The sequence below is a fragment of the Tympanuchus pallidicinctus genome, unplaced genomic scaffold (genome assembly GCF_026119805.1).
Source record: "Tympanuchus pallidicinctus isolate F22 unplaced genomic scaffold, pur_lepc_1.0 scaffold46, whole genome shotgun sequence".
In the NCBI taxonomy this organism is placed as follows: domain Eukaryota; kingdom Metazoa; phylum Chordata; class Aves; order Galliformes; family Phasianidae; genus Tympanuchus; species Tympanuchus pallidicinctus.
The window spans coordinates 993,541-1,008,871 of NW_026294765.1; the positions used below are offsets into that span (position 1 = coordinate 993,541).

The 15,331-nt window shown below is 50.1% G+C and overlaps 1 protein-coding gene and 1 long non-coding RNA gene across 7 annotated transcripts in view; one reads left to right on the forward strand and one right to left on the reverse strand.

Moving 5' to 3' along the window:
* The window catches only part of REXO1 (RNA exonuclease 1 homolog), a 33,397-nt gene that overhangs the window by 3,550 nt on the left and 14,516 nt on the right, over window positions 1-15,331 (forward strand). For all 6 annotated transcript variants that reach the window (XR_008210944.1, XR_008210945.1, XR_008210946.1 and 3 more), the window contains exons 2-5: window positions 7,093-8,864; window positions 10,641-10,742; window positions 13,024-13,225; window positions 13,851-14,014. Coding sequence is in view for 1 of the 6 variants with exons in the window: in XM_052702746.1 (XP_052558706.1) it covers window positions 7,093-8,864; window positions 10,641-10,742; window positions 13,024-13,225; window positions 13,851-14,014 (2,240 nt within the window). In the remaining 5 variants the exon portion in view is untranslated. The remainder of the gene's footprint in view (window positions 1-7,092; window positions 8,865-10,640; window positions 10,743-13,023; window positions 13,226-13,850; window positions 14,015-15,331) is intronic.
* Window positions 11,624-15,331, reverse strand: LOC128090461 (uncharacterized). The gene is made up of 2 exons (XR_008210947.1): window positions 15,137-15,331; window positions 11,624-12,335 (listed from the first exon to the last, which is right to left on the reverse strand). It is a non-coding gene; the product is annotated as an uncharacterized LOC128090461 (long non-coding RNA).

Genomic DNA, 15,331 nt, shown 5'->3' on the forward strand with positions numbered 1-15,331 from the left:
GTGATTCTGTGATTCTGTGATTCTGTGTGCTGTCTGGTGACACTCCTTCATCTCACAGCCATTTCTGGTGCCAGGCCCACAGCTCAGCAGCCTTAATGCTGTGTGGCTGCTGTTTGCTTGAGTCGATTGCAGAGTTCTTGGGCTCATCTGCTCCGTTCTATTGCTGCCATCGCCAGGGCAGCAAGGGCTTGGCAGTGTTCATCTTGGCTGCCTTCAGCCTCAAACCAGTGGCTTGGGATGGCGCTGGGTGTGAAGCACTACACAAAATGACACTTGTTGAAACCTGAAGTGGCTTTTTAAAACCTGACTTTAATCATGCTCAGCTCGTGTGTCACTGCAGGGCCAGGGATGCTGTCTGCTGTTCATGCCATGTTCCTCCTTAGTTATTGAGGGGCTGCGTGGTAAATCCCAGCTCTATGGGAGCAGCCTCTGAACAGTGGCTGGCCTTCCCTTTGTGTGACATATAGTGCTGGTTTGCACTGTGTAATGAATGAAAGAGGTCTTTAATAGATGTTATCTCTCCTGTAGCTGCTGTTTGAGGTCGGCTTCTTGTGGGGAAGAGCTGTTAGTATTGCCTTTGCTGCAGGGAGATGGAAGGAGCAGAAGTGGGACCTGTGAGCTTGGTGTATCTTCCCGAGTCCCCTTCATGAGCTGTGTGTGGGGCATTGCTGGGGCTGAGATGTTTTTTTCTTAATTTGTAGGACAGTAATTACCAAAATGCTGCTGGTGGGTGTTTTTAACGGCGAGTTTTGAAATGAGAAATAGAAAATAGACTTAATGGTGAGATCAGGATCTGTCTTCTCATGTAAATCAATGTAGCATCCTGCCAGCAGTTGGGGCTTTCTTGTCGTGGAACTGGCGGTTGGCTACAGGAGGGCACGCAGCTGCTCCTCGTGTCGGGGTTCTGCTGGGGGCTGTGGGGCAGAGTGCTGACTTGAGGTGTTTCTGCACTGATCTCTCCCCATCCCAGGGGAGCAGCAGCACCAGGAAGTGGAGCAGCAGGGAGGATTTGGGACACTCGAGGCGCAGTGGTCTCCCCGTATCCTTGAGGCGCTGGCTGCGCAGGCTCCCCACGTTCCCTTCTGCACGTTGCAGGGATTCCTTTGCTGCTGAAGGATTTCTTAATCCACGTGGAGCATCTTCCCTGGCATTGAAACGCTTCCTCTGTAGACAGGGATCTCTTGGAAAGAGTCCAGCGGAGGGCCGTGAAGATGGTGAAGGGCCTGGAGCATCTCTCTTGTGAGGGAAGGCTGAGTGAACTGGGTCTGTTCAGCCTTGAGAAAAGAAGACTGAGAGGGAACCTGATCCAGGTCTATCAGTATGTAAGGTGTGGGGGGCAGAATGGCGAGGCTGGACTCTTTTGAGTGGAGGCAGGACGAGGGAAAACGGCCGGAAACTGCAGCATAGGAAGTTCTGCACCAATGTGCGAAGGAACGGCTGTGCAGTGAGGTGAGGAGCACTGGAACAGGCTGCCCAGGGGGGTGGGGGAGTCTCCTGCTCTGGAGATGTTCCAGACCTGCCTGGATGCCGACCTGGTGTAGGAACTGCTTTGGCGGGGGGTTGGACTCGATGAGCTCTGGAGGTCCCTTCCAACCCCTACCATTCTGTGATTCTGGTTTTATCCTCGAGCCAGGCGCTGCAGTGCCGCCTTTGCGCCGGAGAAGCAGAAAACAGAATTCACTGATCCGGAGATTCCCAAAGGCTGGGTGCAGGAGCCCCGTGGTGCTCCTACAGCAGCACTGGGAGCAGCCTGCCTGCCCTGAGGAGCCGTGCAGTGCCAGCCCCTGCCCTGCAGCCCCGTGCCCTCCTGCTGGCAGCACTGGGAGGCGTTGGGTGGCCCTGTGGGGCTGCTGCACCACCCAGCTTGGGAAACCACCCTGCTGATAAGAGGCGATATGCGCGACGTGCATCGTGGGGACAAGAAGTCCCCCAGGGTGATAGCAGCTAAAAAAGGGAAGAAAGAGTCAGAAAGCCCCCGTGGAAACCAGAGCACGAACCAATCTGACTCTGGAGGAGATGAGGGTGAAGGAAGGCGGGACTTGGGGTTGGGAAGTCCTGCCCTAATGATCGCCGCAGCCCAGAGGTGCTGTGTCAGCACACGGTCAGCGCGCTGTGCCCGAAGCCTGTGGAGTGCCAAGCAGATGGTGAGAGCCTCGAGTGCAGCATGAACAAATACCTGCAGTGTTTGTTAACCACGGGGAGCTCAGGTAATTCTTTGAAGTTCTTGAATGCGAAGTGAGCTCGTGGGGTTGTGCGGGCTGCAGGCCGTGGGGAGGCGCGTCCTCCTCCAATGGGCACCATTCATTTAACCTGGGACCTCTCTGAGCTCTGCCCACCTTTAAAACCCGCAGGCTGTGCAAATGATCTGCTCTGCTCTGGGGGGGTTGAGCTGCAGAAGGGTTTTCGTGTCTTGGTGTTTTAGGAGAGGAGCCCTGCTGGGCAGCAGGCAGTGCTGGCTGGAGCTGCAGGTGTGTGAGTTGTTTTAATTTGGGCTTCTGCGTGAGCTGTAGCTGGATAGCTTGGAAAACCAGTTTGGATTTTGGCGTTGGTCCTTTGTAGGTCATGGCTGAAGCTTTTCAATGTAATACAGCCAAAAAGGTGCTTTTCTTTTCATCTGTTTGTGCGGCTGGGACTGCGTTCAGGTAGTATTGTTTTGTTATCTTGCTTCTTAAATGGGAGATCTTCACTCCAAGTGGTTCCGGAGATGGGACAGGTGCTGTGAAGATAACTTATCTCAAGCAAGCAGGAGAAAGGCTGCAGAGCTGAGGGAGTGAGGGGTCAGGGCTAGGATTACTTGTGGCCGCGCTGCTCCAGTGCCTTTTTAAGCCAGAACTGAGCAGGGAGAAAGGAAGACGCCTGAGCACTCCAAGCATTCATTTCTTTTTTCCTTCATCTCTGAAATTCGGCCATGCTGAGGTATTTACACTTCGAAGTCAGCCTTATTTTCATCCAGCGAGGTGGGGATGCTTTCTGCTCCATCTTTTCCCTCAGAAACAGAGCACTGTGTGCCCTGCAGGGATGAGCTCCGGTCCCTTCAGTGCCCCCAGCCTGCCGTGCTGGCTGCACTGCATCCTGCTTTATCGCTGCGACGGATGCTGCTCAGCCTTCAGTTTGCCTTGCTAATAGCAGATTTTTTCTCATTTTTGCTTCTTTTTTTGTTGCCTTTTTTTTTTTTCTGCTCAAGAAATGGTGCTGTTGGTTCAGAACTTTGAAGCCCTGATACCTCAAAGGGAGCGAGACTGCGAGGGGCACAGGGAGCAGCATCTACCCCTCAGTAATGCCTCCAGCCCTTGCCCTGCTGGTGTCCCTCCACCAGTACGGAGTTATCTGTGCTCCTATCATTTAACTTCAATAATTACAGTTAGTAATTACGGAGGGCTGTGGTTTCAATGAAGGGAAAGGAGTGTTTCCTTTAGCTCCTCTCACCTGCCCTCCTGGCCTGTTCAGTATTTGCAACGTCTCCATGTGAATTATTTCCTAGGGGTTGGATGTTAGTGTTAATAGTTGGAGTTTTGCTTTGGCTCCTCACCAATGAGCCCCAAACTGCCCCTGCTTTTGCACAGCTCAGTGCTGAGGGGCAGCAGCAGCTCAGCCCACTGGCAAAACCTTTTTGGGTCGTTCTGTGCTGTCTTTTCCAAGGAGCTTCGGATGAAAAGCTTGAAATCATTTTCCAACAGTGATAATTTATTGCTAATCTCCAAGCTCGTCCATTTGCTAAGCAGCAGCATGACGAACACAGGCAAGCTGTTAACAAGGCTGTTCTGACAACATTGAAACAAAACAGGCTTTTATTTTCACTCTCCCAAGGTGAAGTTCCACCTTCCCCACCTCTGCTGAACGCACCTCACGTTACCAGCATGGTGTGGTGGTGCTTGGCCACCACTGCCTGCAGTTTGACCACCAAACTCATCCGTTTCGAGATACAAACTGCAATAACTGCAAGTTCCTAATTGCTGCCTCCTTCCTCAGAGCCCCACCTCAGAGCTGAGGCCTCCTTGTGCAGAATCAGAAGGACCAGAACCAGGAAAACAACCCGCCTTGGCTTTTTAGGAGAATCTCTTTTTCTTTGGTCTTGTTGATGCTTCCAGGCGCTCTCTGCCAAAGCAGCTGATCATAGCGAGGTTGGTTTGGGTGACTTTGAAAGCTGTCTTCTGCTCAAAGTCAATGGTTCCCTGAGGTGCTGTGTAAATCCTTAATAACTCCATTGTTGTAGCGTTGGTGTTAACTTCACCTTTTTGTGTCTCATAGGGACCTTCCCCCGTTTCTGAGGTATTTGTGAAAACTGTTTGCATTTTCAGGAGTGCCCGATCACAGCTCAGCTCACAGCCCTGCGAGGAGCTGCCATCTCAGGGCTCTCCAAGGCAGCCTGGAGGCTCCTCTTCACATCCATCTGAAAAGAGGCGTTTTGCTGAGCGACGCCCCTCGTTTTGCTTTAGCACCTGGTAGATCAGAACTTCGTTTTGACCTCGTGGGGGTGAAAGTTTTGACCTCTTCATGTGGAGGTGGAAAGCAGTGTAAGGTGATGGCTCTGCTGCTCTGTGCAGCCAGGTTTAGGAAGGGGTGTTTGTGTGTGTGCAGCGTTGTCCCTGTGGCACAACATCCCCTGGCTTCCCAGCAGTGAAATCAAGCACCTGAAGAGGCAGCCTGATTTCAGGCAGCGTATCTCATTTCTCCACATGCATACAATCCCCTTCTGCACGTGTTTCCATGCTAGGGACCAGAACTGCATCCCTACTAAAGGCTTCTGTGAGCGTATCTCAAAGCCTGCTGGCGTTCTCAGAGTTTGTTGTGTGTTCTTATGATTCCACTGGAAGAAATGAGTGGAGGTGAGCAGAGCATCAGTTTCTATGGAGAACCTGACCCTGAGATACAGCTGGGTACATGAGGAGAGCAATTGCAGCTAACTCCTTTTGTTGGTATGGGTTCTGTTTATTCTCCTTTATGTCCAGAGCTATTCTGCTGGCACGTTTCCTAATGGGACACCAGAGCCTGTGCTTGTCTTGTAATTCCTCTCTGTTTTGATGTAGTTAATGCAGCGTTTCTTGGGCAAAGTGTTGTTTTGGTGTAGTTTTGCCTTTTTTTGTGTGCAAGTCTTCAGGTCCAGACCTCGCCTTTGTTTGTAGGCCGCCCAATGCTGACCTCCAAACAGACTCCCAGGCCTTCAGTTGTCCCTCTAACAACTCTTGTGCTGAATTTTAGGTCTCCCTCTTGAGTGAGGATAAAAGCTGCCACCTCCAGACTTCAGTACAGCTCTTCTTACCTCTGATGTTTCACGAGGTGGAGAGAAATCAGGGCTTCTTTGTGCCCTACGGTGAAGCACGTGGCGATGGATGGAAATACAAGCACAGCACCTTGCTCCTTTCTCCCTCCTGCCTTCTCCTGAGCTCAGCTTGGGCTGGCAGTTGGAAGATGTGATGCTGTGTTTGCCCAGAGCCCCTGCTCAGTCAGCAGCTGGTTTGCTAACAACCTTTCAGACCCGAGAGGGTAGCAAGTTTGTTTTTTATGAAACCACTGCCTTTCTTTTAACCCAGTGCCTACCATCCTATTTGCTTGGAGGTCTGTTCTGCCACCTGCTACACAGATGTGGATCTCACAGCCAAAGGGAGATGAGCATTCATGGTCACAGAATACAGGATCCTGGAATACCCTGGGTTGGAAGGGACCCATAAGGATCCTTAAGTCCAGCTGCTGGTCCTCCTGTTGGAAGTAACCCTCTGTCTTATGAGAACTGCAGACCCAATTCTTGTCTCTTATCACTCTGCTTATTATTTAGTTCTTTTGCAGTGTTGCTGTTGTCCTTCCAGCAAGGAAAAAGGTTTCTCTGAAGTAACAGCATCCAAGTGCTGCGATAGTGAGCACTGAAACCTGCTCCAAGTCGAAAGGCAGCAAATAATTTACCTGGGGCTTCTGATCACTTGCTGAATGGCCTCTTCTTCTCTTTTTTTCTTTTAAAATACGCTTTGCTTTCATTATAAAGTATCAGACACTTCAGGTAACTGCTTCTCCTTGTGATACAGAGCCTGTATTTACTTCTTAGAAACTCATCTGCATAAGCAGCTTGCCCTGTATTCCTGAATCAAGTGGTAATTGGGAATTCCTATGAGCTTATGTTCATGCCACTGTACAACCCCTCAGTAGCTGCTTGCTGATCACCTAATTGCTATGGAAATACGTGCCCTGGGTGCAGTGCTGGTCCCAGCTGTCAGCTTGGCTGTCTTGTGAGGCATGGAGTGGAGTCTGCTTTGCCTCCCAGTTATCCAGCTGCACGCCTGGGGGAGGAGGGTGGGCAGAGGGGGAAAGGGGAGGTGAGTGACAAGCAGTGAGCGCAGAGAAGTGCAGTTTGCTCTCCTCATTGGTTGCTCTGATGAAGCCACGCAGAGAGTTCCTGATCTGCTGGGTTCTGCTGCACTCCTTCAATAACCAGGTTTGTGAGAGCTGCTGGTGGAAGCTGGGTCCCTTCTCAGCAGCTTCTCCATACCTCAGCAGAAGACAACAGGGGCATTGCAGGCATGTGGTGATTGCTGTGTCTGTGTTCTGGTGTTCTGCTGCTTTTGAGTCCTCCCACACGTCGCATGGGAGGTGGAACATGTGTGTCTCAGGGTGGTTCTTTGCAGTTGAGCTCTGCTGTCACCTTTGGACCTGCAGCGCTTTGTGGGTTCAACCTAAGATTCGTTTTCCTCCTGCTGCTGTGGGAAATACTGAGCTTTCAATGGGCTTTGGGCATTGGCATCAATAAATGAGAGCCTAATCCCTGGTTCTCGTGCTGGAATCCTCTGTCGTTTCTCGTGCACTTCATTGAATTAAGCAGATAATTCTGTGCGTGCCCAGCTCCTCTTAGTCCTAATGCAGTGATTATCCTTCAATGCCCCAAAGAATATTTCACTTACAGAGCTGTTCCAGGAGTAAGAAAAGCACTTTGTTAACAGTTCTGTAGTCCTTAAGGCCCAGGAATACTTTGGAAGCTCTAGTCTAGCTGCCACTGCCCAGAGAATGTCACTAGTGGCTTTTGGTGCAGTGTGTGCATTCTGTAGGGATAAATCTAAAGGAAATGGTACCTAACCTACTGACATTAATGGTGTTTTTCCTTTGCAGAGCGGGGCTATGATCCCTACAACCCTGAGCTGCCAAAGCCCTCGCTGGAGGCAGAGGATGGGGCCCTGGCTGATCTTACAGACATGACACCTGGCATTCTGGAGCTCGAACTGGTCAACAAAGCCATCGAGGCAGTCAAAAATGAAGTTGAGAGAGAGCAGAAAAAGTATGAGGAGCTGTTGGAAACCACAAAGGAGCTCAGGGCCTCTGATGCCTCGCTTATTTCAGAAACACCTGTGTCAGCTGCCATGACACAAAGTGATTTGTTTACCTCCTTAGAATATAATCCAGGTAGCTACAACTTCAGTAATAACTCCGACTACAACCCCACTCCTTTTGCTGCTGCTGGCCAGTCGAGTAAATACACCTTGGATTCGCTGCGATCTAAAGGTAACTCGCTGGAATACGTTCCCAAGGCTGTAGCACAGGCTAAAAGATACAGCAGCACTGTCACTAACAATAAATACGTCATCGATGACTCCAAGCCTTCGACTGACTTGGAGTACGACCCGCTTTCAAATTACTCAGCCAGGCTTTTGAACAAAGCTGCAACGAAGGAGCCCAAGGGGTCTAAAAGGGGAAGGGTCCCTAGTTATGAGGATTGCTATTCTCCTTCACGAAAGAAGCTCTGTGAAGCACCCGACGAGTACGAAGTGTGTGCCAGGTTCTCCTCCTCTGAAGATGAGGCTGATGCAGAATGCAAATCGACCTCTGTTAGCTCTCCATCAAAAGCTGGTTCAGAAAGTGAATCAGATGATGGATTGTCCAGCAAAGAGCGGAGCGCTGCGTCGGGTGGCTTCGCTTCTCAGGGTAGCAAAGAAACTGCAGCAAAATACCTGGAGGACCTGGCTGGTTCACAGAAAATCCCTCCGAAAAATCTATTGGAGAAGAATGCCAAAGCAGCAAAATTGTATTCTGGTAAGAATGACCAGGAGACTGAAAATAAAAACAAAGATTGTAAAGATAAAAGCAAGAGGAAGAAATCGGATGTGAGTAAAACGCCTGGCCTCGGTGAGGTTGGTAAGAAAGAGAAAAGTAAAAATGCAGAGAAAGACAAAGTAGGCAAGAAAGAAGAAAAACTGAAAACAAAGAATGAAGAGAAAAACTGCAGAGACAAAAGCGTTAAAGTGAAAACCGATGGGAGTTCAAAGAAAGCTGATAAATACAAGTCAGAGAGAGTGGATGAGCTGAAGAAAGAGAAATCCAAGGGTTCCAGCAGTAGTTCAGGGAAAAGCAAGAGTGAGGATGTCACCAAGGGCTGCGGCACGGAGAAGCTGGGTGGCAGCAAGAAAGAGTCTAAGCTAAAGACAGCTGATGTGAAGAATGGTAAGGAAACCTCGAGCAGCAAAAACAAAGACAAAGGGACCAAGAGCTCAGCAGTGGAGCAAAAGAAGGAAAAGGTCAACGTTGCAGGAAAAGGAGATCCAAAGAAGGGGCAAAAACAGCAGAGCCTGAGTCACGTTGACCTGTTTGGAGATGAGAGTGGGGATGAGGATGACAGGGGCAAACCTGTGCCGTCCACGTTACCTGACGTGAGCTCAGACTCGGATGGTGACAGCAGCGGTTCGGATTCTCAGAGTGAAAATGGAAAGAAAGCAAAGCGTTCTAAGTTGTCCAAGTCATCGTCGTCTTCCTCAACATCTGATGACATTGATTATTCCAGCCTGGAGAAGGACTTGGACTTCGAGACAGACCCCATGGAGGAGTGTCTCAGGATTTTCAATGAATCCACTGATGTGAAAACGGAAGACAAGGGGAGGCTGGGGAAGCAGGTAACGCCTGTTTGAGTTGGTTCTCCCAAACCTAAGTGTGAAATGACACCGGTTTGGTTCAGTGGGGCTGAGTATTTCAAGTTGCTGAAGAGCACTGTGGAAGGAGGCTGTATGTTGGATGAATGTTATCCCTGTTGCAGCTGTTGTGACGAGTTTGCACCTGAGTGTAGCTGTTGGAGGAGAGCTCGTCTTGTGAGCAGAAAAGCTGGGAGTTTTAAAGCTTTCTGCCAAACTCTCTGTTGCAATAACAGCAGTGATCCATTCTGATAGAGCTCTGCCTTGCTGACAGCTGAGGGCCTTTCCAACCCTGGTGTAAGGCAGATCTCTGTGTAATCTATTAAGCATGGCTTGATTTTGCTTGTTTAGGATCAGCTGTTCTTTCTTCGGTGTAATTCTCAGCTAGGAAAGGCAGCTTTGTTTTTGGCCCTGTTGCCCAGTTTAAGCTCCTTTCAGAGCTTTCCAAATAAGACTCAAAATGGGCCAAATTCAGAAAGCACCAACCCAGGGGCTCTGCTGCTATCGCAGGTGTGCAGTGGCAGTGCTCAGCTGCCCCTGTGTCCCATTGAACCTGGCCTTTGCACACCCGTTACCTCATATTCCTCAGATTAAAGTGTAATTCTGCCCTGTTCTGGAAAGCACCACAGTGTGGAGGTGCTTTGAGGGAGAAGTGCTTGGCAGCGACCTGCTTCCCTGCAGCTTTTCAGCAGGATGGCATTGCTCTCTGGGGGTTTAGGTTTGTTTAGGGGATAACTTTGTATCTGGAGCCTCTGTGGCCTGAGCTCAGCTCTGCTTGGAGGGAGGGTTGATGCGAGCAGCGTGGTGCTTTTCCACTTGGAAGGAGAACTGAGAGTTTACTGGGGATGCAACCAACTGCATGAATGGGCTGAGCGAGTTCCTTCAGAGTGCTGTGATGTCAGGTGCTCCTGCAGGGCACCCCGAGATGGGCACAGCTCTGCTGGAGTGGAGCTCATCCCAGCTCTGCCTCCAGCCTGTCAGTCCTGCCTCTGCTCACAGCACTGCTGGGGGCTGCAGGCAGTGCTGAGTGCAGATCAGCTGGAAAATCTTAGAATTGTCTGAGATGGAAAGGATTTCTAAAGGCCATCCTGTCCAACTCGCCTGCACTGAGCCTGGGCACCCACAGCTCCATCGGGTGCTCAGAGCCCGGTCCAGCCTGAGTCATAGGAATGAACCTGTGTAAAGGATCAGCTAAGTTGAACACAGGAGCAGGTCTGAGCTGTTAGTTTCAGCTCCTCGTGCAGGAGCTCTGGGTTTCTTGCCGTTCAGAAACATTCCCCAGGGATTGGTCCCTGCAGCCCTTCTGTGGGTAGGGCAGTAGATGCAGGGCCGTTTCCCTGTGTGTGCCATGGCAGCCATGCGGTTTGGTGCTGGGCACGCGTTCAGGACCTGCTCTGGAAATGTGTCATACCAGCAGAAAATGAGTCAGCTCTTAGCAAGAAACCCAACCAAACATCCTGAGTTTTCAGCATGCCGTGAGAAGTGGGTGGCTGGAGGTGAAGGCATTCCCATCTCTGTGTCAGGTAGGGGCTGGGCAGAACGGTGCTGAAGCTGTGTGCTGTGCAGCCCTGGTCACCCCAGTGGGAGCAGTCGTGGCTTTGCTGGTGGCTCTGGGGGTCAGAGTGGGTCTCATTTAACAGCTCACAGGTGTTGTTTCCACCTGCAAGGACCCTCTGTTCACCCCAAAGGAGGTTTGTCTGATCTTCTGGGGAGGGATCCTTGCCTGGTCAGTCTTGGAAGCTTGTTCTTTTTGTCTTACAGCCATCGAAGGAAGAAGTAAATAAAGAAAAGACAGAAGAGAATTTAACCACCTTATTTCCCGGCCAAAAACGAAGGATCTCTCATCTTGTCAAACAAGGAAATGTAAGTGCAGCTCTCAGGAGGCATCTAAAGTGACTCTTTTCTGTCCTGGGACATCGGGGCGCAGTGTGGTCCCCTGTTCAGGCAGCAGCATATGAACTGTTCACTGGAATACTTTGATATCACTCTTTTTTTTCCTTCCCCTTTCTGATTTCCTAAAAATGTGGTCAGGCATCTCTTACAGAAAGCAGCCACACACCAAGAAACAGTGCTAAAACCAAGGGTAAGCTGTGGAGGAGTGAGTGGATTTGGCACCTTGTTGCTGGGGGGGCTGCCTGGCATGCCCTGCTGCTGCAGGACAGCTTCTGTCAGTCACTGCATTAAGAACAAGGTCAGGCTGTGCCCACTGCTACTTCTCCTTATGGTGTGGAACTAAAAGACAGCTGGGGGAATCTTGTAAGATGTTAAAAACCTTTGCTACATTTATATACGCCCCGATTCAACGCAGGTACTGCCAGTACCTTGTTTGATATTGTTCTTGTGTGATTGTGGGAATACTTGAAATACGGAGGAGAATTAAAAGAGAAAAAAGAAAAAGCAAGGAAGACACGCTGATCTTTTTATTTCTTTCTCACTGGGATTTTAATTCTGTTTTCTCTGAGGGTTTAATGCGTTTCCCTCCAGGTGCTGAGTGCAGATTAGTCAGTTTTATGTTCTGTAGCAGGATAAGAGTGGCGGCTGAAGCGCTGATTTGAGCCGGGAAGCCCAAATTAATTGTTCTTCCTTTCTGCTCTGCTTAGGAAAGGTTTCTTTGCTTTTAATAATTTGAAGCCCCGAGGTCAATACAGTGCTGTTTATTTAACTACATATCTTCAGCCAGTTCATGTGTTCTGATAAGGCCCCTTTCTTCCAAAGTGAAGAGATAAGAGACCGAAACAAATGGGTTGGAAATTCATTAACTCAAATATTTATTGCAAATAGGTGCCTTTTAGACGGGTACAAATCCCAAAATACATTTTCTTAATGTGACAGCTGATCCCAAAATGCTTTCCAAAGCCCTGAGCCCCAGCACAGCCATCGCGTGGGCAAACAGAGCCAGCCTGGTGCTCTCAGCCCTGGACGTGCCTGCCTGGGGCTGGCAGCTCCGTGCTGCTGCCAGGTGTGTTCAGGAGGTGCTGTTAGACCTGAACTGCTGCTTTTGCCTGCACGGTTACTCGTGCTTTGCCACGTCCCTCCAGGTCGGATATTTGCTCAGCCTCGTGATTTATAACTCAAACACTGAGCAGGCTGAAGGGGAGGGAGCTGAGTTCTCAGCTGAGTTTCTGAGGGGGAATGGCGGGCCAAAGGAATTGGAGGTGAGGCAGCAAATGAGTGGCCTGTCCTGCCAGGAGGGCTGTAATTATCCTTTAATGGTTGGCTGCGCTCAGTTTGGTTTCCAGAAGCCGCTGTCGGCTCAGAGGGCAGGAATGCAGGAGGTGCCAGCTCACCCCAGCTGCAGGTCTCCGAAGCTGTGTTACACACAGGGGCTGTTGGAGCTGATTTCTCACATTTCCGTGGTTATGAAGTAATGTGGCAAAGTTTGTACTGCTTCTCTTGTTCTTCTGCTCCGAGAGAACTTCTCCATGCCAGCGTCACTTTTGGCACCTTTCCCACGACCTACATTTGGACATAAAGATGATGCATATGTAACATGGTTGTGTCAGTAACGGCCGGAGCAGTGCAACACTTCCCCGAGCAGCAGGGCAGAGCTCAGAGCTGCTTTGTGTAATTCTCTGATCCCATAGATACTTATGTGTACGTGTGACTTGTAACTCGTCTGTAGGAACCAGAGTGCTGAAACAAAGCTGCTGGGAGGTGGGGAGCTGCTGGGGAAGATGGTGCTGGTAATTTGGGATGGGAAAGGCAGCAAAGGAGGGAAGGAATGAGCAATCGTGCAGCAAAGGGGAAGGGGGAATAGTTTCCATTTTATTAGAAGCTGAAGCACGCAGTGGTGGTCGGGGGTGAGGGGCCAGATTTGTTTTCTAAGGCAAGGCGTGGAGCTGGGTGTTGATGGAGCCCAGCACTGGTGATGGACAGCAGGCACCCTGGCCATTAAACAAGCATTTGAATCCCAGCTCAGGGAAACCCCAGAGGGCTGAGGGGTCTCCCCAGAGGGCGAATTGCGGGCGCTGCGCTTCGTGGTGGGTGACTGAGCTGTGCGTTCTGGAATACGGTTGGGATCTTCCCTCCAAAACCAGGATGTGCTGAGGTTTGGATGGGTCAGGGAAGAGAAAAAACCTTTTTTGGGTGGATGAGAAGCGAAGGGTGGGGATTGCTGGCTCTAGAAACCTTTTTGTCTGTGCAGGCAGAGGTCCCGAACAGACCCGTAGTCCGGCCGTACCGCCCGCCCACAGCACAGGAGGTGTGCTACCAGAGGATCCAGCTGGCCCAGCAGCAGGCAGCACAGCTGGCCGTGGCTGTGCAAAAGGCCTCCCTGTCTCTGCCAGGAGAAAAGAGGAGGATTGCTCACGTGCCAAATGTAGCCCTTACTGCAGCAGTCAAGCAAAGTAAGCCGGCAGCGTTACTTGTCGTCATCGCTATCTTGTCCTCTGTGCTGTTGGGAGGATGCTCACTGTGCTGAAATTTCTCTCAGGCTGAAAATGGGAAACTATCAGGAGGGCCACGATTGCAATCTTTGCTTGTAGGCACTGATGGAAGGTCTTTCCCCTGAGAAGTGCCATCGGTTTCCAAAAAGCGACAGGCTAAATGTACAGCTCTTTCCTGTTTGTTCTTTGGAGACTGTTTGCTCTTCTTCCTCTTTGAGGAGGTGGCTGAGCAGGAGGGAAGTGCTAATTTGTGCTCATCATTATGTGTCCCACTGTGGTTGGAAGGGCTCAGAGCTGACCTGATGAGCAGGTGGTGCATTGTGGCTGGCAGGGTTAACTCTCTAAACTCGACTGACTCAATTACCTCAAAGCAACAACAGCAAGAAAAACAAAACCAAAAACAAGGCATGGTTCCTAGCAGAAGGCTCCTTCATCCTTGCCTGGAAGGTGGTAAAATTACTTAATTTTTATCCCTTGGGAGGCTTCTGTTTGGAAAAAATGCAGTTTGTAGCACAGCGAGTCCATCCTGACAGCTCAAAGCCCCGCGGTAGCTTTTCTCCTGATGCGTGTTGTCTGTTTCTTGCAGGCCTGGTGGGTGGCAAGAAGGCTGCTGCTGGCAAGAGTGTCACAGCTGCCAATGACTCCGAAGCTCCCACCCCTCCTCTGAAGGCCTGCACCTTAGCTGGGATGGCTTCCAAGACCACCAGCACCACCGTGCAGAAGAGGATAGCCCACGTTCCGTCCTTGCAGGTAAAAGAGATGCAGTGCCTTGTTTTGCAGCTCCGTTTCAGGTCATCCCTCGTTGAGGGTGCTGTGGTGAACTGTTGCTGTTCCAAACTTAGCTCTCAGAGAAGTGCTGTTTTGATTAGGATGATTAAATGGGTTTCTTTCTTGCTGTGGTTTTCCTCGATAGGCGTTGTATAAAAAATTAAACACTTGAGGAGCACGGAAGGCTAGAAATACTTAAGTGCTATGCTGCTCTCTTTGAATATTGATCTCTCATTTTCAGTTTGAGTCTTTTGTTGGGCTGGCTGGCTGGGTCTGTAGCTGCTTGTGTCAGGGACTTGAGGTCTCTCCTGTGTGAATGGATTGGTGACCTTCCAGCCTTTGTGGGCCAGACTGAGGAAGGCATTTATGAATAACGTCCCGCAGCAACCTGTCTGGTTAAAATGTGATGATTTAAACTTCGTGCTGCAGTTTATATCTGGGGGAAAAGCATTTTTTTTTTTTCTCCCTCTTTTTTGATACCTGCCCAACCTTTGTGTACTTTTGATAGCGAAGTGTAACCCGAAGCTAAATAAAAGCTGAGAGCTAAAAATGCTTGCCATTGTTAGAGAGGTTGTGTGAGAGGCTGAGAAAACATACACGTGTAATGAAAAGGACCAACCCCCCTGCAACAGGTTTAAACAAGGTCCAGGAATAGGAAGAGGTGGATCTGAGTGGAAGTCTCATGAGGAAAAAGATGCTCCCTTCCCACTCAGGTCCCTCGTCCTCGTTGGGTCTGTTTGCTGCAGATGGGTTTGATAATGGATGTCTCTTGGGTAAGGTGGAGGAGGATCAAAGCAATTGGGTGCTCTGGAGGTGTGCAGTTTCTTCTCCAAAGAAGGAGGCAGCCTGTGTGATTTGGGAGATGAATGGGCAGCAGTAGGTTGTAGCTCGGTGCAACAAGCAGTTCTTATGCACAAAGAACATATTGCTCAATTTCAGGGGGGAAAATCCTTACAGGAGCACGAGCAGCATTAGAAAGGAAACCAAAGCAATGCAGGGAGGTCACAGGAACCCCAGGGAAGCAGGGTGGCTTAGCTGGCTGCCAGAAGCGAGCCTCCCTCCCTCCTTCCAGCTTCAGCACTTACAAGAAAGAACAAACCTTACCTGGTGTTGTGCCTTCAGCTCAAATTGCAGCGCTTGGTGCTGTGCTGATCTCAACTCCCTTAATGTCAGTATCATCGTTTTCGTGGTCTGGGATGCTTGTCTATGCAAATGCAGTGCTGTGAATAATGCTGCTGTGCAGCTGGAGGAGTTGTGTAACGAAACCTTCTTGAAGCAGTTCAAATACTGAAAGGACAC